We start from the raw sequence: 23975 nt of genomic DNA, 5'->3' as shown, positions 1-23975 counted from the left end.
CCACTGCCTGATGGTCAGCTCCTTCCTTAGATACTGCTTCTGTTTCTTTCCTTGGCCCCCTTAGCACCAAGTAGAGGCCTTGGCACACGACAGCTATTGATGGGCCTGTGGCCCTGGGCAAGGTCCTTACTAGTCCGGGCTCCTTTTCCTCATTTAAAATGAAGTGGTGGCACCTATGGTCACCTTATCTTTGACAAAGGAGGCAAGAATATACGATGGAGAAAAGACAGCCTCTTCAATAAGTGGTGCTGGGAAAACTGGACAGCTACATGTAAAAGAATGAAATTAGAACACTCCCTAAAACCATACACAAAAATAAACTCAAAATGGATGAAAGACCTAAATGTAAGGCCAGACACTATCAAACTCTTAGAGGAAAACATAGGCAGAACACTCTATGACATAAATCACAGCAAGATCCTTTTTGACCCACCTCCTAGAGTAATGGAAATAAAAACAAAAATAAACAAATGGGACTAATGAAAGTTAAAAGCTTCTGCACAGTAAAGGAAACCATAAACAAGACAAAAAGACAACCCTCAGAATGAGAGAAAATATTTGCAACTGACAAAGGATTAATCTCCAAAATATACAAGCAGCTCATGCAGCTCAGTATCAGAGAAACAGACAACCCAATCCAAAAATGCACAGAATACCTAAATAGACATTTCTCCAAAGAAGATATACAGATTGCCAACAAACACATGAAAGGATGCTCAACATCACTAACCATTAGAGAAATGCAAATCAAAATTACAGTGAGGTATCACCTCACACCGATCAGAATGGCCATCATCAAAAAATCTGCAAACAATAAATGCTGGAGAGGGTGTGGAGAAAAGGGAACCCTCTTCCACTGCTGCTGGCAATGTAAATTGATACAGCCACTATGGAGAACAGTATGGAGGTTCCTTAAAAAAACAAAAAATAGAACTACCATATAACCCAGCAATCCCACTACTGGGTATATACCCTGAGAAAACCATAATTCAAAAAGAGTCATGTACCATAATGTTCATTGCAGCTCCATTTACAATAGCCAGGACATGGAAGCAACCTAAGTGTCCATCGACAGATGAATGGATAAAGAAGATGTGGCACATATATACAATGGAATATTACTCAGCCATAAAAAGAAATGGAATTGAGTTATTTGTAGTGAGATGGATGGACCTAGAGTCTGTCATATAGAGTGAAGGAAGTCAGAAATAGAAAAACAAATACCGTATGTTAACACATATATATGGAATCTAAAAAAGAAAAAGAAAAAATGGTTCTGACAAACCTAGGGGCAGGACAGGAATAAAGACGCAGACGTAGAGAATGGACTTGAGGACACAGGGAGGGGAAAGGGTAAGCTGGGATGAAGTGAGAGAGTGGCATGAACATATATACACTACCAAATATAAAATAGATAGTTAGTGGGAAGCAGCCACATAGCACAGGGAGATCAGCTCGGTGCTCTGTGGCCACCTAGAGGGGTGGGATAGAGAGGGTGGGAGGGAGACGCGAGAGGGAGGAGATATGGGGATATACGTATACATATAGCTAATTCACTTTGTTATGCAGCAGAAACTAACACACCATTGTAAAGCAATTATACTCCAATAAAGATGTAAAAAATAAAAATAAAAAATAGAATGAAGCAGTGGTACTAGAGGCTATGGTTCCCATGGCCGGCAGTCTTACAGGTAGCCCAGAGCTTCCCCATGGCTCAGAGGGCGATCCAGCTCAGCCTCCCCTGCCCCAGGGGAGCCCAAGCACCAGCAAGCGGCTGAGTGAGGGGCAAGGCTGCTGGGGGCCTTCAGATTCGCCCCCATGCCTGGCACCCCCCTCCACGGTCATACTGTGTCCAGCCGTCTGTGGCTCAGAGGCTCCCCCCAGAACAAAGCTAACAACGCCTGCCCCACGTCCCCAAAGCACCCACTCACAGGAGCGTTTGCAGGGGGTTCTGTAAATAGGGCACGGTGCTGGGATGAAGTGTAGTGGGTGAGGGGGTGTAAGGGACAATTACAAACCAACCAGCCTGTCTAAATAATTTCTCCCTGGGGCACCTAAAATGGCCATGCACGGTTCACCCTTGTCTGAAGCAGTGACCTAGTCCTTCCCACACAGACGGAAACTGAGAAGTGGAGGAAAACAAGATATAAATTCTACAGAAGATATTTCTTCTAGGATGGATTGTCCCAATATAGTATGTAGGCACTTTTTTCAAACTTTTCCCCCAAAGCATCACTGACTCACAGCCACTCAAATTTTAGAAAAGGCTCCATCTCTCCTGACTCATGCCATTAAGTGAGCTCATATGACCCTTCCACCAAAAAGAATACGAAACGCTTCAGAGTGGTTTTGGAACGACAAGTACTGAGAAGTGGCAAGCTGGCGTCTTTCTGGTTTTTCTCAGTAACTTTGTTGACCTTGACCTGATAAGCTCTGTCCTTTAAGGACAAGAGCTAGCAAATAAAAATTCAGGCGAGAAGGAAGGAGGGGTCAGGGGCCAAGGTGGGGAGATGGAAGAGATATTTTTTAATTTGTCAAATAAAGTATCATAACTTCACACTTCATCCCCCAAACAATAATGTTGTTGCCCATGTGCGTGTGTTAATAAGATATATACCCTGCTTACTTCCAAAGCCATTTTACAAATAAACACAGAATGAGGACCCTCGGACCAAAGCAGAGATAGCAGCTGCCTTCTAGCAAATTGGCAGAAGCCAATTACAATACCTCGGCAGGGCCTTCAATTAGGTTTTTTTAGCAGCAGAGGCCAAAAGGAGAACATTGGGATGTGGTGGTTTTACTCTTAACGCCACAAAGCATACATACTCAATAAAATCTCTGCTGGTGGAGCAAGTTCCAGACCCCTCCCAGCCACCCCTGCACCTCCGTGTTCCAAGCAGACAACGTGGGGTGCAGGAGCAAGGCCGCTGGGAAAACTAATTTTAAAACCAGGTTAAGATGGACTGTGGAGCAAGGCTCTCTGGGGCCTCCGAATGTGTTTCAGCTCCTCCTGGCAAAGGGAGAACTTGAGAAGGGCCTTTGTTGCCAGGGAGAAAGCCATAGGGATGGTCACCCATGCCTGTCCCCGGCTCTATTCTACTGGCCCTGGTGGACCAAGACACCTGCATAAGATAGATGGGCAGACGTCCAGAAGGCCAGTGATAGACATAAACATTAAGGATCTGGTTTTATACAGGTATTTTAAATGCACACGAGCCCAGCCCCATCCGCGGCTGCTAACGTTCGTGGATGACTCGTTCTTCCTTCCAGCCACGTTGTGTGCGAGGTTCCAGGTGGCTGTGAGGTATTTGCTTACAACAGCTACCGCTGGTTTCCCCCTAGAACTGTTTATTTTTCCAGGCCTAAGGTTATTACATCACCCCGCGGTTTCTGGGCAGGCCAAGAGCACTGGTTTTGGGGGGTGGGGGATCCAGCCAGGAGGTGCTGTTGCCTCCGTGACCCCAAATCCCAGTCCTGGCAGCAGGCATCCCAGCAGGAGCTTCCAGGTGAGGGAGGAGCATCAAAAATGTGACCAATGGGCCCAAAGCAGGCCTAGAAGAGCACCGATCCGAGCCTGGCAGGTCAGGGCAGGATGCTGTAAACAGCTTACTTGTGACGTGGATGGTGAGAGAGGCAAACACTCTCACTTACCAGGGGGACAGGGGTCACTGTCACGGCAGAACTTATAAGAAATGCATTTCCACCTTGCGTCCCCGCTGATGGCTTGTTTCCAGGGAGCAGAGTTACCACCAGCTGCTGCATTCACAGATTACAGAAGGAGGGTCTGCCAGGCAAGGAGGTAAGGAAGGAAAGGTGTGGTCCTTTTGGATTTCACACACAGGGTCAGGTTCTAGGGCTTCTTGGAGTCCCAGATCAGATCATGAAGGAAGTGAACTAGAAAAGATGGAGATAAAGGAAAGAAAGAAATGGGGGGGAGGAAGGGAAGTCCAATGACCTCAGAGTGGCCACAGGAGGGAACCAGGCAGAGACAGAGGCAAAGGGCCTTCGTACATGCCTTGAGGGCATGGTTTGCAAGAAGAAAAGAGTGAAGGCTCACGCGACCACATTTCCTGAGAGATGACATTTACCCAGAGGAGAAAGCACAGAGTTTTGTCATACAGAAAGAGAAAAAAAACAAGACTTTTATCAATCACAGCTGTGGGAAAGTGCCTGCATGTAGTAAAATCCAAAGCAGTAAGATATGGATGAAGGATGAGATGAAGCCTAATTTTTGTCATTTCCTTAATCTCTTTACTCTCTTCTCTAAGATGTATTATAGATGATTACAGTTTTTTGAAATTCTAGTTATATTGAGACATGCCTTCGTCACTAGCCCCTGATACCAAAAACTCAGCAAGAGTTCCTGTTTTCTTATAAAAGCAGAACAGAGTCTCTGGCCAACTTGTATAGGAGAAGATGCTGGCTCTCAAATTCTAGGATGTTCGCCGCCAGGTGTGCTGTCCGCCTGGCTGCAAGAAGAACTCCTGGTACAATGGAGGCGAGAATCAAACAGAAGTTCAACAGGCAAACCTGCTGCCGCTGAGCCTGCCACATACTCAGAAAGAGACACTGACCATGATGAACACATGACAAAGCCTTAAAAATAAGGGCCAAAACCTCCAGGAGGAGGGAAGGAGACAGGATAAGTCTGCAGGCATATGTGTCATGTTATTGCAAAACTTCAGCTGCCCAGTGGAACCTTTCCAACATCAACAGTCCCCAGGCCAGAAGACAAACCTGGCGTCACAGGGTCTGAGTGTGAAAGAAGGATGTTTGGGGTGTAAAAGAAACTGGGATGCCTTTTTGCCTCTGAGAGAGAGAAAGCTGAGAAGAGCTCTCACTCAGTCGGCTCTCAGAGTCCCACTCCAACCTCCCCAGAGGCAAGGGCAGAAGCTCTCCTCGACCCAGAATCTTTCATTAAACTCTAATGGGAAAGTGTCCCAGGGGCCTGACTCAGAGGCTCTAATCCATACCAGAGCCAGCCGCCCAGACCCAAGTTAACATACAAGTCTATCTGACTTCTCATCAGACCAAGTGAGATCATGTGAAAAGTGGCTAGCGCAATACATCAGGATGTTCCATTGAGTTTTTTTTCAATAATTCACCTACTATGTGCCAGGCATTTTAGATACATTGAATTCTCAGAAAAATCCTGCAAGGCATTAATGATTTTAACTAATAAGTAAGGAAATCAAAGCTCAGGGTAGTTAATTAACTTTCTCAAGGTAACCCAGCCTCTCAGTGGGAAGCAAGCATCGGAAGCCAGGTCTATAGGTTTGCCTGATACCAAAGCCCATGTTTCTACCATTACATGGTTGATCTCTTCTATATACAAAAGATTCCCTACCCCCGACCTATGAAGGCCAAGCCTCAGGATGCTTCCTGGGCAACCCACTTGTGAGAGCACGCACAGGACAGGATACTAAAGCTCACGTGAGAGCAGAAAGTGCTATGCGAGCTGCCTAAAGAGTTTTGCACTAATGCAGGCTTCCCCAGGCATGTCAGGAAACATCTCAGGAGGCACAGTCCCTACTTCTAGGAAAGGGGCCCCAAAACGTGAGAAAGACACACACCCCTACACACACTCCCATCCAAATGCTTCTACTTCAATCTTATATAACAGGGCCAGCAAACTTTTTTTTCTGTAAAGGATCAGATCATATTTTAGGCTTTGCAGGCCAGACGGTCTCTGTCACAACTCTTCAACTCAATGGTTGCAGCACGGAAACAGCCATAGACAGTATGTAAAGAAATGGACATGGCTGTGTTCCAACACAACTTTGTTTGCAAAATCAGGCAAGTGGCCATTTGCCAACCTCTGTTACATGCCTATGTGACACAGTGTCCCTCACACCTAATTACATCAAAAAGGTTGACAGGCACTCAGTCAGTTTTACCACCTGATCATGATGGAGAATGTCCCTAGTTTATTAGAAAATGCCTATGGTATCAATCTCTGATAATGATTGCTGGTCTCAGTTACTCCCAGGGAACCTTTAGCTCTCCTCCAACTATCCTGTCCTATATGCTAAACTTACAGACATAACTGGGGCAAACCAGGAAAAAATAAAGGTGGCTGGGTGCCTCTCACAAAAGGAAGGGGATTGTACCTTCCTGGAAACCATTTTTCAATATGATCCCATACTCATGCAATTGGAAACTACACAGGGGAAGAAGGAGTGGGAAGGGGAAGGACTTGAGCGGAAGCAAACATCATCAAACTTGACACTGCCACTTTACTATACACAGAGAATACAGCCCAAGAAGACAGGCACTCTATTCCCAAAGAGAAATCATTTTCTCCAGCCCCACCACTTATTAGCTGTGACCCAGGACAAGTTACTTCCTCTCTCTCATCCTTTGACTCTTCATCTGTAAAGTGGGGATAATAACAATACTTATAGGGTTATGGTGACACTCAAATGAGATAACACACAGCTGATATGGACTAGCTATGATGACACTGATGGTTCTGACTTTACTGATGATGATCTTTTCTCCTCATCCTTCTCCAAAGCAAACACGTTGAGCTAGATTCTCTACTAGATATAATAGACAGGCAGTAAAGCCCTTGCCGTCACAGAGCATAACTTAGGTAGAGAAATTAACCACTGGTAGGCGGAAAAAAATCATGGAAGCAGTTGCTAAATGTCAAACGAATGCTTCAGGCAAAAGGTGCTGTGTAATTTCAGAGAGAGCTCTCCCTCTTATCTACCCCTTGGTCACCGTATGAGAATTGAGCCTCCTGCTGGGGCTCTGCAGACCTGCTGGGGGCTCAGGGAATGCGAGGACCTTTTGCAGATATCACTTCCAGATACCACAGGCACCAAAACCACTTCTCTTTGACTTATCATATTTGCCTAACAGTGAAGGGGGAGTGGAGGAAGGATCTAAGAAGCTTCCTAATAGATGTTTTTGCTTAGGGTGACAATCACAAATTCTTTCTTGATTGAAGAATTCTCACTAGAAGAAGTATCGTTAATATTCCCATCTTCCCTACCAAGGATGATGATAATAATAAATACAATTGTACTTACAATTTATCATGCACTTACTATTTCTCACTTAGCCAGACATTGGTTAAGTACCATACAGACTAACTCAGTTAATCTTTACTCACCGTCCTTTAAGGGAGAGATTATGATCCTGGCTGAGAACTGAGGCTCAGTGGGCGTGGCCAGGGCAGGGGTGGGGCAGGCATTTAACTTGACTGGGTCACTTACTAAGTGTTGGAGCCAGAACGAGAACCCAGGTTTGCTGATTCCAACGCCTGTGTTTTAACCATGGCACTGTTCTGTCAAAGACTCTGGCCCACGGGACGTCACATGGGCTCCTTCCCACCCCAGCATCCCACACCTCCTCCGGCTCCTATCAAACAGGGAACCAGACACATGCCGAGGTACTCAGCAGAAAAAATCAACCAGGGCTATGTGACTTCATCTCATGGTCTAAACCATTCCGTGCACTCCAGTCCCCACGACCTTTAGGACAAAGCTGGCATACTATACAGATAAACCAAAAGGGGGGCAAGGACAGCACACTCATTCATTAATGGTCATGCAAAATCCTGCCTGCCAGGTGGAAGGGATGTATCTTTAGTTTACAGTCCTTGCTATCTATCAGGAAACGATGATATGGCTAAATTCAACAACCAGGCATAAATATGCCAAGTAGCGTTTCTCACAACGAAGTCTGAGGCTGAAAGAAGGATGATCCCCCCCCGATAGAGATACAGATTGGATCTGTTAATACATTTTCCTGTCGATGGACATCTGGTCTCTTTTGATGGTAAATGAACTTTATCAACTTTGGTTTCCATTGATGGTAAATGAACTCTAATCTGATCACTCTTCAGAAATTACCACCTTTCTACAAGGGTTCAGCCAGTACCAAAACCTGAACACTCACAAGACCCTCAAAAGATCAAACCAGAAAAGATAAGATTGGAGGCAGCTATTTGGAGCCTTAAAAACACATAGATCCAAGGCTCTTAAGGTTTGAAGTCCAACTTCTCTATGCCCAGCCATTCTTCTTTCAAATTCTTCTGCATGGCATATAGAAAGTCAATTAAAATATTAAAACATACCATCAAACTTTTTTTTAGCTAAAAGGATCAACTACTCATGAAAGACGATCTCTAAGCTATTAATTGAAGACAAAGTTGGAAGGTATTAACCCATCTCATCTCCGCATTTTACAGCTGTGGAAGAAACTGAAGGCCAAACTTGTTAAATGACTTGCCCAAGCCCACACAGTGATAGTCATGAAGCAACCATATGGCACCTGTGGACAGATCAGGTACATATTAGTACATAATCCAAGGCAGATTATTTACCTGAATTTCTTACATTGGTATTGTTCAATTTGGAGTCCTTGATTACCAAGTGCTTAATCCAGAGAGTGGGAGCTGTGATTTCTGAAAAAAAAAATAAGAAGAAGAGAGAAAATAACGTCTGGGCAAAGAGAGTATGTTACTTGGAGTGTAACCCCCAGACTTTTTAACAGCTTTTTTAAAAGCCTGAGGCATCAAGACTTGAGCCATCTCCCTCATCCCATATCCACTTTGTCCCAACACCCTCTTGCTTCCTTTCTATGGAAGATCATCTCCCCATCAGCTCACAGGAGTCAACCAGGGCCTCCTGCGCTGGGAGGCCGAGTGGTCAGAGTCCAGAGGCGCTGAGCCACTCCATCCAGGAATAAAAATATTATCCCAGGAGGTGAGGAACATGCGCCAAGCCAGGCCTTTCTCAGCTGCTTCCCTGGAAGAAGATTTAAAGGGGGTAAATCAACAAACGAATGCCAAGCAAACCACAGAGACCATTTTAGAGGAAACAGCTGAGCCACAGCAGGTTTTAGCTTGCTGAGACTCTGCTTCACATGGGGAAGAAAGTAATGGGTCTAATGTGTGCTTCAATCCCCTTTCTAATAGTTTCTCATCAAACAGAGGCTGAATTCCTCCATCCAGAGAGCTCCAGGGTGCCTCCAGGCTCTCCAGGGGTGGGGTCACCCAGTGGACAGGTGCCGTGGAAATCTGAGGATGACCCTGAACACACTGTAGAGTGACGAGATCTTCCACGAGTGTGTTGGGAAGGTCTTCCAAGCTGACATGGTCTCCATTCCACTCCCCCACCACCCCCATCAATCCTCCAAGGTCCCAGACTTGCCAATGACCTAGGACATTTGTAGATCACAGGAACATTTTAACTTCTAGGCATGAACACACACATATGTTCCACTCCATGACCAGTTGCAAAGGATATTTCACGTTTCTATCTAAAGCTGAGCCTGGGCTAGGGACATCCTTAGCCACAGAACCAACCAGTGGCGTCATTTCTTTTTACTCCTCTGTCTCACTGTCCGGTCTTAGGATCCAAGCCTGGACATACTTGGCTGAAAGCTGCTGAAAGGTTGCCATATATTGCACTGAGCTCCACATCTCATTGTCAGACTTTCTAGAAACCACACTCTGCCGAGCTTCCTGCTCCTCCTCATGGGAGCCTGGAGTACTTAGCAAAGCACACTGAAGAATGTAGGCCCTGAGCAGCTCAAATTCAAATCAAAGCCAGCCTTCTGCACCCAAGCTCCTCCTGTCCGTTCCCCATACCTCCAGAGATATCCAACCTCTATTTTGCCACCAACCACCACTATTTCTCTTGACCTAGAATTTCTCCTCTCCCAAATGTCTTGACTCAACTGTCAAGGTCCCTACAACTCAGCCAAACCAGCTCTATACACCAGTCTCTTTCCTGCTACTTTCCTCACTATACCCCGTCTCCACCTTATTCTCTCCTTTGCCCATGCCAGTGCCCCTGCCTGGAACACCCTGATTCCTCCCCCACATTTTCAAGATCCAGCTCAAGTTCCCTCTCTTCACAGAATCTTTTCCCATACCACTGTGATCTCTTTCTTCCATACATGTCTATTACAGAAAACAAACAAACAACTGAGACCATATAGTTCCTTACACAAAGTTCTCCTATAGTTGCCGATCTCTTGAGAGCAAAGGCTTCCATCTTATCTACTTCTCCTTTGTCCCCTAGAGGCCTCCCACAATGCTGGGCACAGAGCACTACAGGAACTTGTTAAGTGCTGATTCATTTAGAAAAGGGAGGCTGCTGGCCCGTCTTTCTCAGCCCTGGCTCCTTGGTCTTGGCAGCCCACAGGGCCCATCCAGGCTGTGTTATTATTGGACGTTAGCAGCCAGCAGGAAGCCTGGTGAGAACAGAGGGTCTTTCCAGAAGTGGAGGGTGTACTAGGTTCCTGGGAGGGTTTGCATTTTTTAAAAGGTTAAAACAACCTGGCTTAAACTGGGAAAAACTGAAATTAAAAAAGAAAAAAGACAATAATAATAAAGCTTAAACAAACAACTGAAGGAAAGACCTCCCCAAATCTGAAAATGGGTGGGAGAATTCGAATCTGAAGTAATACAAGAGCTTACCATCTCCATCGAACACCGGCTGGGTCTCCATCGTGGGTGTCGGCTTAGACCCGTCATCTGAATTGAGGGTTAAAAAGAATCGAAAAGAGACTACCATTATTGAGGTAAATACTATCTACTCTCCAGCACTGTTGAATGGTTGGGGTTTGCACATGGCCCGGCCAAGTCCCAGTGAACAGACCAAAGAGAAGGAAAAGAAAGAAGAAAAGAACAAGAAGGAAAAGAGAATCACAGAGAGACACCAACAGTAAGACAATCCAGGTGTGTGCTCGCCATTCCAGGGAAGGGACCCAAGTTGTCATGGCTCTGGAGGACCCCTTCTCATAACTCTGTACCAGCATGACTCCATCAGCCCTTGTTCTTTCCTCAGGAAAGCTGGGTGGGCTATCTTCCCCAGCAGCCCTGAGTTTTGGCCAGAAATGTTAGGAGATGTTAGCACACTTGTGGCATCAAATTCTGATGTCCCCAGCTCCTTCCTGCCCTCTTGTGAAAGGTACTAGCCAGTACCTTTTTAGTGGCCTTCACTGAAGAGCTTAAGGAAAACAAGAGACCAAGGTGCCATTTCCTCCCAAAATCCTAGCTATTTCTCCATCCTCATCTAAAAACAAAGTGAAGGTAAGAAGGACTATTTCTCTCTCCAGCATGCTGAACTAAAAAGAATGGGGAATCCTTAGAACACTTTTAACTCTGAAACAGCATGCACCCCAGTTCCCAAGGAGAGATGGGGGCAAACAAAATGGGAGAAAACATGAGTAATTGCCCTGGATTTGCTTTGAAATTTCTAACACAGATGATAGGAGCAAGGAGTTCTCAGTAACAAAGTTCTAATACTTATGGTCCTAGCAGTGTTGGCAGCTCTCTCTATAGACCAAGAACCTCTATGGATCAGAGTAAGTTCAGACTTTATTTACCTTTCAGGACTCTGAATTATGTTCATCAAGATCCCAAAACCTTAATTTTCAACAGTGTTTCTCAACTTTTTTTTTTTTATTGCCCATCTAAGGAGTATTTTTAGACTTTTTTTCCCAATTAATTTCCTAGTGAAATGTTAATAACAAAGATACACTGTATACCTGTTTGTGTACTGTATGTATATCTGTGCTTTATATGTAAAAAGAGCAAGTGCTCTTTTGTGCCCTAAGAACCAATTTCCACCTCCTTGATGAAAGCTGGGAGCAGGTATCTTTACCTGCGTTGAGAACGCATACTTCCGAGATTTTTCTGTTTTCTCCCTTGGGAGAGGGAGGGAAGGAGAGCACTGTGGTCTCAGACACTGTGGTTACACAAGCCCTTCTTCCCAAGACCCCCAGAGATCTTTCAGGACTGAACACTATATTCTCCAAGCATTAGCTATGGAGAATGCAAGTTCTCATATAGCCCGCAACGCCAGTCAGATCATCAGTGATGACAGCCTTCACCATTTGGAGCTCCCAGAACTCTTGGCAGAGTTCCCTGTGTCTTATCAGAGGAGGGAGAAAGAACACAGAGTCCTGATGCCTTTCTTACGCCAACACCCCACCTCTGGGATCTTAAGATTCAATAGCTATGGAGACCCTAATCCTTGCTTGAGGCTGAGGCCAGCAACCTGGCAGTTGTGTGAGACCTGACCCTGCTATAATTCTCATGTGCCAACGTAAGACCCAACTCCCGCAGCGGCCAGGGTGATCCTGAGCTATCCGACAATCACCCCCAGACATGACACGTGGCGGGAGGAGAGGAGTAATGAAGCTGAATATCTTATTTGCCTCAAACTGGGGTCCAGAACAGCCATCTTTTGATGCCAAACTGTGTACGTTTGATCTGGAAGTCATTGAGGGAGAAGAAACACAGAGCAGAGTCACACAGTGTCATTTTTTAAAATGGCATCACTTCCCTGACTCTATTAACACCTCTTTCCATTGAATTCAGTGAACCACTGAATGAAGTCTTTTGGCAGCTGCAGTGCACATTTGGTTGCTGCTGCCGGATGCAGAGTTCACAGTCTAAATAGACCTGCACAGTGTGCTCAGCCCCTCCACACAGGGTGGCTTCACTTCAGGAGTCTTAAAGGGAACAAAGGGCAAGTGAGAAATCAAACATTCTCAGAGGGACAACGATGACAAGCCAAGTGAAAAATGGCTTATGAGATATTTTAATATTCAATTAAAATCCTCCCCTACTCCAAGAGCCGTATCTCTCTCTGGAGCAGGACGACAGAAAATACTCTGTTTACTTCTCCCATCATCCACATGAAAGTCTGGGACTGCCCATCTGGTCCAGCAATCAGTAAAGAAATCTGCTGCTCAAGGAGAGGAAGGAGGGTTTCCAGTGTCCCCGGGGAAGTCGAGGACCTCCACGATTGCCCAGATGCAGGCCCAGAAGCCCATATAGCATGAAGCCACGTGCAGGGAGTGAATCTTCCTGCAGGGTAGGGTCACCGAGGGTGAAGACATACAGCTGCACTGCCACCATGGAGGCCCTAGCTGGAAATCTTTATGAAGTGAGAAAAGACAAAGTGCCCTGCTGCCAGGAGAGCCACCTGTGAAATCCAGCATGCCCCAAGGATGGGCAGCCAAGCCAAAGCCAATAGGACCCTCTGACCATCAACTCCGGGCACCTGGGCACCTGGCATCCAACCCAGCAAACAAGCGCACCCTTCTACCAAACATAGGTCCAAGGCCTGGGTCCAAGGTCCACATCAGGCTTGCTTCCTGGCAAGCCCTGGGGCAACACCAGGACCCACATTGGGCCCGGGAGAGAGAGAAAAGCTTCCGCATGTGCCCCTGGCCTCCCGGTCTCCAGTGGGGTCACAGTGCAGATACCGGCTTTGCAACCAACTAAGTTGGGTAAACTGAACCCCTCACTTTTCTCCTCTGGGCGGTGATATCCTCTTCTAAAAATGAAGGATGGCTGCACCCCTAGCCTCAGGACATGGGTAGCTGTAAAAGACTCTAAAGGCCTCTTAAAGAAGCTATTAAATCATCGAGTGTTAAATCATCTTATCCAACTGCTTACTTTTAAAACTGGATTCGTAGAATTAAAATTCTATAAAGTTTTAAAAATAAAAAATAAAGTAAACCTTACAACTCAATAAGAAGACAAACAGCCTGATTTTAAAATGGGTAAAATATTTTAATAGACATTTCAAAGATGCACGGACAGCTAATAAATACATGAAAAGATGCTCAACATCATTAGTTGTTAGGAAACCACAAATTAAAACCACAGTGAGATACCACCACATGCCTACTAGAATGGCTAAAATTTTTAAAATAGACACTATCAAGAGACAAGGATGTGGAGAAACTCAAACCCTCATTCCTTGCTGATGGGAATGTAAAATTGGGTAGCCACAATGGAAAAGAGTCTGGCAAATTCTTTAAAAAGTTGAACATAAACTTACCATTCAATCCAGAAATTCCACTCCTGGGAATCTATCTAAGAAAAATAAAGACATATCCACCCAAAGACATGTATACAAATACTGATAGCAGCATTATTCGTAATAGCCTCGAACTGGAAATAATCCAAATGATCGTCTACTGGTGAAGAGATAACCAAATTGTGATATACCCATACAATGGAATATTACTTAGCAATTAAAAGGAATGAATTACTGATACATGTAATAATATAGCTGAACTTCAAAAACATTATACTAAATGAAAGAAGCCATGTGCAAATACTACATATTGTTTGATTCCATTCATGTGAAATGCCTAGTAAAGGTAAATCTATAGAGACAGAAAGCAGATACATGGTTGCCTGGAGGGGGGAGTGGGGTATAACTATAAATGGGTAGAAGGTTTCTTTGGGGGTGATGGAAATGTTCTCTGGTAATGACCGCACATCTCTATAACGGTACTAAATTCATTAAATTGTACATTTACAATGGGTAAATTTTATGGTATGTAATTATACCTTAATAAAGTTTTTAAAACAAAGCGGGGATGGAGTGCCAAAGTCATCACAGATAAATCATCAGGTGGCAGTAGCTAGATTATTTGAGCAATCCTTAATTTGGGGGGAGACTCTCCTGTATATCTTAAAGAAAAATATATCTGAATCTCAATTTACATGAATGCATATGATGATTTCACGTGCGTGTATGTTTAATCCTGGTGATTCTATTAGACCTCAAATAGTAAGACTTTCTTTCTCTTTGATACCATAATACTCTTTCAGACCGAGAAGAGCATAGAATACTGAAAAAACCCGATTCAAAGATGACCATTTCTTTTACAGAGAGAAAAATGTAAATTAGGAAACATTAAAAAAAAAAAGAAAAAAAAGGCAAACCTGAGAGAATTTCTCAAGAATGATGTCAAGATCAACAATAATAAGTGTTACCACATTTTGCAGCACTCAGAGTTTCTGGCAGGTGGCTTTCTTCATCTATTCTCACCACCGGCCAGGGCAGAGGAAGTCACCAGGCAGATAAAAAGAGATTGAGTTTCAGCGCAAGAAAGTGATTTGCTCAAGGCTCCAGAGGCAGTGAGCAAGCGGTGCTGGAAACCACCCAGGCCCAGAGCGGGGCGTCTGGCCGCACGAGATCCCCCAGCCCCCAACCACGCCTCTCCTTGCAGGTGCAGCCCCAGAAAGCCGCAGCCCCCGCATGGGCTCTGCGAGCCTATCCAGACAGTGGGTTTGTGTGACAGCACAATTCTTTGCCCTGCGAGAAGGCCTGGCCCACGCACAGACAGCTGGAAGTCACTTTGACCCCTGATGACACCGTTCAAAGCCTCCTCTGTTTGGCTTTTTGATTCCTGATTGACATTCGCTGGCGAGTGGAGATAAATGCCAGGCTGAGCACAATGTTGACCCGCTCTGACTATTCTCAGGGAAAGACTTTTCAGAATAACAAACAAAACAAAACAAAACCCCCAAAACGTTGGTGTGCTTATGGGACTGAATAGAGCCCAAGAGGTCCGAGGAAGCAGGGCCGGGCCTTTCAAGGGGCTGGCAAGTCCATTGAGGAGTTAATTGTTTGGGTGTACAATGAGTTTATTCTGACCACATACAAAGAGCTTTCTCTTCCAGGTCCTTCAAAAGCAAATGTGTCAAAGGGGCCAGAGGAGGAATCTGTATTAATGGCATCTCTTGGGGTCTCTGAGACTGAGGAGCCTTGGAGAATGACAGAAAAAGAAACCACCACCCCCGTCCTGAGATTCGGAAGGTCTCTCAATGATCCCGAGTCCCCTTTAATTCTTGGGCTCTGCCCAAACCATGTCCATCACTGGTCACCCTCCCTCTTGTATTCATTTAGGCTGCCATTGGCCATCTTTTACCAAGACATGGAGATACACTTCAGCCTGGTAGAAGTGCTGGAAGGTTCTTGCTTTTGAAGGGACCACATTTATGCCAGAGCCATCATTCCCCTCAGCATGTGACTCAGGGACCCAGTGTGAAAGTCAAGATGACTTATTCTGGGCCTCACAGGGAGACAGTGGTGCCTGTTTGCCAAAATGTCCCTTAAGAACCTGGCCTGAATCATAGCAGGCGGAGGATGGAATGTTAGTTAACCTCAACCTTTCCTGAGATGCATGTCCCATGACCAACGAGGCTCAGAAATATACTGTGAGCTGTCCCGACTCTGACCTTTGAGAACACAAGTTATCTGGATACTTCGAGTCCTTTCCAGAGCAAGGGATGAATCTTTTACATTCCATCTACCCACCTGCACACTCCCTCCCAAAACAAGCTTAAAGCTGTCTTTTTGCAAGCAGTTGCCCACACCGTCAAGCTCCACATTTTCTTGAATAAGAACGGAAACAAGAGGCTGGTGAAAAAGGTAGACCAGAGATGGAAGAAGGTGGGCGTGGTGACAAAGCGGAGGAGAAGTAGGGGAGAGGTGGCACTGGCAACAGCAGAGTTGGTTCAGGGCTGGGTTCACCCAGAGACGGGGCTAATTTTTTTAAAACTCTTTATTTTGAAATGATTTTGCAATGGGTAGTTGCAAACAAAGAGGTCCCATGTACCCTTCACCCAGTGTCCCCCAATGACAGCATCCTTATAGTTAACATAATTATACGGATAACATCATAATAGTATAATATCAGAATCAGGAAATTGATATTGGTATAATCCAGGGACCTTATTCACATTCCGCCAGTTTTGCATGTACTTATTTGTCTGTGGGTGGGTGGGTGGGTGGGTGGTGTGTTGTTCTATGCAATTCTATCCATGTGCAGATTCATGTAACCACCACCACAATCAAAATATAGAGCTAGTCCATCACTACAAAGATCTCCCACGTGCTACCCTTTTATAATCACACTTCCTCTCCTCCACCCCATCTTTCACCCCCAGCAACCACTAATCCTTTCTCCATCTCTATAATTTTGTCATTTCTGGAATGTTATATAAATGGAATCATGCAGTATATGATCTTTGGAGGTTGGACTTTTTCACTTTGCATAATGCCCTTGAAATCCATCCAGTTGTTGCTGCATATGTCAACAGTGTGTTCCTTTGCATTACTGAGTAGTATTCCACGGTATGGATGCACCTCAGTTTGTTTCACCCATTGAAGGACATTTGGGTTGTTTCCACCCTTGGCTATTACAGGTAAAGCTGCTGTGACTATCTGTGTACAGGTTTTTGTGTGGACATAAGTTTTCATTTCTCTGGAATAAATGCTCAGGAGTGCAATTGCTAGAGTATATGGTAAGCGTATGTTTCGTTGTTTAGTTTTTTAAGAAACTTCCAAAGTATTTTTCAGAGTGGCTGTATCATATTACATTCTTACCAACAATGTATGAAAGATCCAGTTCGTCTGCAGCCTCATTAACATTTGGTATTGTCACTATTTTTATTTTAGCTCTTCTAATAGGTGTGTAGTGATATCTTATCATGGTCTTAATTTGCACTTAAAATTTTTTTTTATTGAAGTATAGTGATTTACAATATCATGTAAGTTTCAGGTGTACAGCACGATTCAGTTTTTTATATATGTATATATGTGGATATATATATATATTCTTTCTCAGATTCTTTGCCCTTATAGGTTATTACATAATATTGGGTATAGTTCCCTGTGCTATACAGTAGGCCCTTGTTGGTTAATTTGCACTTTTTTATAGCTAAGGATGTTGAACATCTTTTTGTGTATTTATTTGCCCTCCACATATGTGCTTTGGTGAGATGTCTATTCATTTATTTTGCCCATGTTTAAGTTAAATTGTTTTTCAACTGTTAAGTTTTTTAGCATTCTCTGTATCTTCTACACACGTCCTATGTCAGATAGGTGGTTTGTAAGTATTTTCTCCCAGTCTGTAGTTTTTTAATTCTCTTAACAGGATCTTTTCAAGAGCAAGTTTTTAATTTTGATTAAGTCCAATTTATCAATTTTTAAAATTTTTGGATCATGTGTTTGATGTTCTCAGACACCAAAGCTCAAGGTTCACCTAGCTGTAAGTTCTGAAGATTTTCTCCTATATTTTCTTCTAAAAGTTTTAATAGCTTTAGATTTTACATTTAAGTCCAAGATCCACTTTGAGCTGGTTTTTGTATAAGGTGTGAGATTTAGGTTGAAGGTCTCGGGGAGTTGTTTTTGTTTTTGTCTGTGGATGCCCAGTTGCTACAGCACCTTTTGTTGAAAGGACCGTCCTTCCTCCGCTGAATTGCTTTTGCACCTTTGTCAAAAATCAGTTTGCCATGCTTGTGTAGGCCTACTTCTGGGTTCTCTTTTCTGTTCCATTGATCTCTAGGTCAATAGGACAGTGAAAATACTCTGTATGATACTATAATGGTGGATATCACTACACGTGTGTCCATTCCCACAAAGAGTACAACACCCAGAGTGAATCCTAATATAAACTGTGAACTTTGGGTTATAATGATGTGTCAATTTAGGTTCATCAATTGTAACAAATGTACCCACTCTGGGGGGGGGCGGATATTGATGGTGAGGGAGGCTGCACATGTGTGGTGGCAGGGGGTATATGGAAAATTTCTGTACCTTCCTCTTAAATCTGCTGTGAACTTAAAACTACTCTAGAAAAACTTAAAAAACAAAAAGAAAGAAAACAAACATTGAAAAAAATGTGGAGTCACCACATTTGTTCAGATGATCAAAGGGAAGCATGGATTGAAAATTCATAAAGGGTCATGAAGGGAATAAAACACTAAAGATCTCTTGGTTTAAAAAAAATCACATAGAGTGATTCCTCCCACTTTCTTTTTCTTTTTGAAAATTGTTTTAGCTACTCTAGTCCCATTGCCTTTCCACATCAATTTTAGAATAAATAGCCCTTGAAACTCATGGCTTTCTTTCAACGGGTGCAACAGGACCGGAGAGTGGCAATTCCTCGGCCTTGACCACAGGAGCTACGTGGCTTGGAGCTGGAGAACTAGTTCGGATGTGGCCCTGAGGCCTGTCCACCCACAGGCTGAAATCCCTGGCTCCCTCCAGCTTGCTGGGCCACAGCTGGAACTGAACTCATTCAGCCAAGGAACAGTGAGCAAATGAACGTATTCTCAGTGGCCTGACAAGCTCTGGGCTGTCTCACCTGGACTTTGGGGGCACCACAAATGTACCAGGCATAGGAATCAAGAACTTGCCAGTGGGCCATGCTCATGCCAGGAAGCCTTCTCCAAGGGTCTTTCCTTCGAGGCTCTGGCCGTGGGAGCTGCCGACCAGGGCGTTTGCAGGCGCCACCTGCCTTCCCTCCCCTGCTTCCAAGCATCCCAGCATCTAGAGGTCTGTGCCCCTCTGGGAGCCTTCACCTCCACCCGAAGATTCCCTCTACAAGAAGAGGCTAAGAACCATTAGAATGTGAGCTCCACGAGGCAAGGGCTCTTATCATTTCACTCGTTACTGCATCCTCAGTAACTAACAAAGCTGGCACTTAGTAAGGTCTCAATGAAAATTTGTTGAATGAAAGAATAAAAGAGCCAAGTATAAAAACACTAATGGTTCCTAACAACACCAGGGACTCATTAGAATCCATGGCTAGAAGGCTTTTCCAGATCACTAAACCCCATTTCCTCTCTAGTCCTTGGAAATCAGGATACGACAAGGATTCAACTCTTCGTTTAGTATCCTCCATGCATACACTTTCTTTTGGAGACCACATAATAGGGGCTGAGATGGAGGGCGGGGGGTCAGTAGATGGAGCCCTGCTGGGTGTGTAATTAACCGTGGGTAGAGGGAGATATGGTACATGCATGAACACTCAAGCACCCTCGCACACACCCCTTCTGCAACCGATCTCTTCAAAGCTGATATCGTGATATGCCAGGCTTGGTCCAGGGTGGCTCAGACACCAGAAAGCAGCAGTAACCTGCATGCAGAGAGGAAAAGAGCCACCTCTCATGGGCCTGGAGCTGCTTAGGCACAGTTTGTAGTAGGCATGTATCAGAATGAATGCTTCTCCACAGGGAATTCCAATGTGAGCCAAGGCCAACCCACAGAGGTCATTAGCTGCCCAACTCCATTCAAATCCAGCCCAGAAGCAGCTGCATAGCACAGGGAGATCAGCTCGATGCTTTGTGACCACCTAGAGGGGTGGGATAGGGAGGATGGGAGGGAGACGCAAGAGGAAGGAGATATGGGGATATATGTATATGTATAGCTGATTCACTTTGTCATAAGGCAGAAACTAACACACCATTGTAAAGCAATTATATCCAATAAAGATGTAAATATATATATATATATTTTTTTTTTAAAAACCAGAAAACAAAGAAAATAAATCCAGCCCAGGCTGGTAGGTAATCGGACTTGAGCTATCTGATGGCAAAGCTGACAGATTAATTATGGATCCAGCCTCCCCCTCTGTGCTGGGGGGAGAGAAAAAAGAGGTAGCTGGGAAGAGGTTAAAGTCACGTGAACAGGGGTGATGCTCCACGTGTAGAATGCTCTGAGACAGCCAGCCTTGCACACCTCAGCCAGGCTTGAGGCAATGAAGTAAACCTCCTTCAGGTGTGCTTAACCACCATGAGGGCGGAGGCTAGAGGCTGCTTGGTCCCCTTCATCTGGGAGACCCGCCATCCGTCATCCCTGCCCTAAGCACCTCCCTCAGCCCTGAGTGAGAGAGAGTGCTGCTAGCTCCGTCACTTGAGTGACAAAGGTCTCCAAGTTGGCACCAACCTGTAGACCAGACGTCAGGAGAGATTCTAAAAACCGAGACCCAGAGAGGGACCTTGGAGAAATAACTGTGACTCACTCTTTACTTGGAACACAGACTGTGGAGTAGCCAGTGGGGGAATAAAAGAAGTTTCAGCAAATTAAAGGTAGGCTGGATTTTGGAAGTTTCGCTTCTCTCCAAGATTGGTTTGACAAACACAGAAGCCCAGGCAGAAAGTGTAAGCAGTTTGCTATTGTTTTTATTCTTCTCTCATTTTCCTTTCACTGCTCACTCCCAGACCTCTTAGAAGTAAGAAAAGAGCAAATTGCAGAAAACTCCCAATAACCCTAAATTTTCATTTGCCATCTATCGAAGCATCACCCTGGGATCTAAAAGATCCTGGGCGCTCAGGAGAAAAAGTTCCCAGAGAACTGCCAGAAGTCATTGCCCAAGTGCTCTCCCACCATTCTCCCATTTAATCATTCTTCACCCGCCCCACCAACACCCCACTGGAGGCTGAGAACTTCCCTTCCACACCTCATAAGTAATGAAGCCCAGGACCAGTCCCTGACTTTGTGTTTGGTTATCCTGGAAACCTCCCAAATCACCCACATTTGTTAGCATCAAGACCCCTAAAAGAGGCACCTCAGGAAAATCCACAAGCCTTGGGGGGCCAGGAAGAGCTTCTCAGGGTAAAACCACCATCTCTAAACACATTTTGCTTCCCATCCACTTTCCTGCTTCAATGGTAACCCAAAATTCCTTTCTGTCTCTCAACTTCTGCAGCTTTCGACTGTTTTAGCAGCAGATCGTCAGAGCTCAGGGGGCTGCTGGGGGTCCTTTCCTCTCTTCTGATATTCCTCTGTGGCATCAATAAAACACATGTGGATGCACGTGCACCCTCCACCCCCCAAAACACACACAGACCCCTTCCATCTCTCTCCAAGGGCGAGGATCGACGGAGAAGGGAGGGGCAGCAGGATGGGAGTGCCCCAGATCAATGGATATTTGAAACTCAAACACATGGCCTGGGACCTACCCTGCATGTGTTAATTACCACACATGTGCCCATAAAGGAGTCTGTGAAACACAAGGGGCCCAAAGAACAGAGCGAGGCAAGGACATTCCAAGGGATTAAGTAAATAGTCTGAAGTTCTGACCCTCCTCCCCTCCCGGAGCACATGCATCTGGGTAAGATAACCGGACCTCCCTCCCTCCGTCCCCCACTTCTCCCCTCGGGCCCACACCTGTGGACCCAGGATCAGGAGTGACCCAGACCTCCTTGCGAGCCAGACGGCTGTGACCTGCTACCGCCTGGCCTCTCTCCCTCTCCCCTGCCTCCTGCTATCTCCCTGGGCCTCTTCCCCCAGCCTCCTCCCACTCTGTCTTTCTCCTTTTTCTCCTCCTCTCCTTTGGAGGACTGATTTCTGGCTGGCAACCAGACCCTCCGTCGCACAATACGCCTTTTCATTCCTCCCCGGTGGAGAGAACTGATCCCTCCAAGCCCCATCCGTGGAGCATGTTCAAAAAGGCAAGAGGGTGGGGAAAGAAGGAGCTGGGTCCGTTCCTCCCCACCACCACCAATCCCCCCCCACACACACCCAGACCCCCGGCCTCGCCCCCTTTCTGGCCGTCCTCCGGGCCTAGCATCCTTCTGGGCAGGTCTTGGGCTGCAAGCTCCGGCTCCAGGGAGATGCCTTCTAGGAGACCCCACATGTGGGCATGAGCTCAGACAACGGCCCTTTGTGTCCTCCCACCTGCTGCCCTCCGGAGCACATTCCATTCTTAAGCGGCAGCTGAAAAAGTGACCTCGGCGGGGCTGACACAGGATATTACAAATGCCCTCTCGCACCCTGTTCCCATTCAAACCCCAGCTTCCTGGACAGGTGTGGCTTCAGGTGGCCCTTCCTACAGGTGGCCCGAACCTGCTTTTCATTGCACTGCCCATGGAAGACAAACAGAAGAGATTCAACACCTCTGTGGACCCTATGAAGTAGAAGGAAAGAGAGGCCACTGGGCAGAAGTCAAGTGTCCAGGGGCGAGTCAGCCCTAGCATGTCCCCCACCCCTCTGCCAGCCCTTTGCACCAAAGAGGAAGCCTCCACACAACCATCTAGGAGGGAGGAACCCACCGGGGTAAGGGAGCAAAGAGCTAGAAACTGCTGGAAACTTATCCCCCTGACACGAGGCTTCAGACTCTACCCCCCTGTTCCCTGCATCATCCCTGGAGGAATTGGATTCCCCTGCCTTCTTCCAACTGGATCAGCAAGAGCCCGCCGTGACCACAGGTCTGCTTCTTATTGTTATCCACAGGGTACAAAGCCACAACAAACTGGAAAGTACAACCAGGGAAGTACTTCTCTGTGCAGTTGAAGAACCAAAATCCTCTGGTTGGTCTTTCTTGCTGCAGGTGTTTCATTCAGCATCATGCACTCAGTTCCCTTTGGTGGGGAAAGTCTGGGTGGTCCGTTTTGCATGATTGCTCTTTTTTTTCCCTACCACCAGGACCTCATGCCCAGGAATAAAGGCTATGCTCCTGAAGACTTCAGTTGCAACAAGCAAAACTGAAGGCAGCTCCCTTTTCCAACCCCAATAAATTACAGGCAGACACACCCCTCACAGTGTTGACGATTTCAGATCCTTGCAGAAAGACACGTTCATTCCCTCTCCTCCCTCCCCTCCTAGAAGGGAGCTACCAACACTTGAGGCTGTCTCCCCCTGTGCTTGGACAGACCTGGAAAGGTGCTTGCTCCCTTCTTTCACCCACTTACTCGTTCCTGCTCGCTGGAAGGGGAGCAGCCCATCGGGTCGCTTGGTCCATGGTTTCTAGTGGGTGGTGGTATCACCAAGCTCCACTTCCATGTCTTCTTGGAGGGACAGCATGCAGCGACAGCAGGTTCTCCAGACTCTCGGCTCCTACGTTCGGGCAGTGGGACTCTGCCTCCTGTTCTGGTCCCCAGGGAATAAGCACTTGGGGCAAGGTCCAAGGCTTTGCCTTGGTCTCCCTGTGACTGCCGTGTAGGATAAGCCTGTACACCCCACACTGATCCTTGCGTGCCCAACTCTCCACGTGGACCCTTATGAGCATGAAGTTCCCAAGGCCCAGATTCAGGTGGGAGGGCTCAAACTCAGTCGAGACCTCCGGTCTGAGTTTTACCCGAGGGCACAAAATGGGGCTTCTGAAGTGCTTGCATGTGCAATAAAACTGATACCTGTTTTCCATGCAACTACCAGCGTGTACGCTGTCCTAGAAGTAAGAAGCGGTGAATCCTAGTGTCAGCACACTGGAAAGTATGGTCAGCACATCCCAAGGACCTATTCCTCATGTCGGCTGGTCCACTAAACAGCACTCAGACAAATGCCCTAGTCGGGCCGGCTGCACAATTTGTAGGGCCCAGTGCCAAGTGAAAATGCAAAGCCTTTTGTTCAAAAAGCAGGAAAAAAGGTGCCACAAAAGACACTAAAATATCAAGCCTTATCCTCTCTTCC

At 45.9% G+C, this 23975-nt stretch overlaps 1 protein-coding gene across 3 annotated transcripts in view; it reads right to left on the bottom strand.

Moving 5' to 3' along the window:
- Positions 1–23975, bottom strand: part of SMOC1 (SPARC related modular calcium binding 1) — a 154967-nt gene that overhangs the window by 28985 nt on the left and 102007 nt on the right. For 2 of the 3 annotated variants that reach the window (XM_057543731.1, XM_057543732.1), the window contains exons 6-7: positions 10439–10528; positions 8336–8416 (exon numbers count right to left, since the gene is read on the bottom strand). In XM_057543731.1, the coding sequence (XP_057399714.1) occupies positions 8336–8416; positions 10439–10528 (171 nt within the window). The remainder of the gene's footprint in view (positions 1–8335; positions 8417–10438; positions 10529–23975) is intronic. The other variant, XM_057543733.1, reaches the window with a different exon arrangement.

Source organism: Balaenoptera acutorostrata, chromosome 3 (genome assembly GCF_949987535.1).
Source record: "Balaenoptera acutorostrata chromosome 3, mBalAcu1.1, whole genome shotgun sequence".
NCBI classification, from domain to species: Eukaryota; Metazoa; Chordata; class Mammalia; order Artiodactyla; family Balaenopteridae; genus Balaenoptera; species Balaenoptera acutorostrata.
Note: the sequence above shows the minus strand (reverse complement) of the source record. Positions and strands in the feature narration are given on the sequence as shown.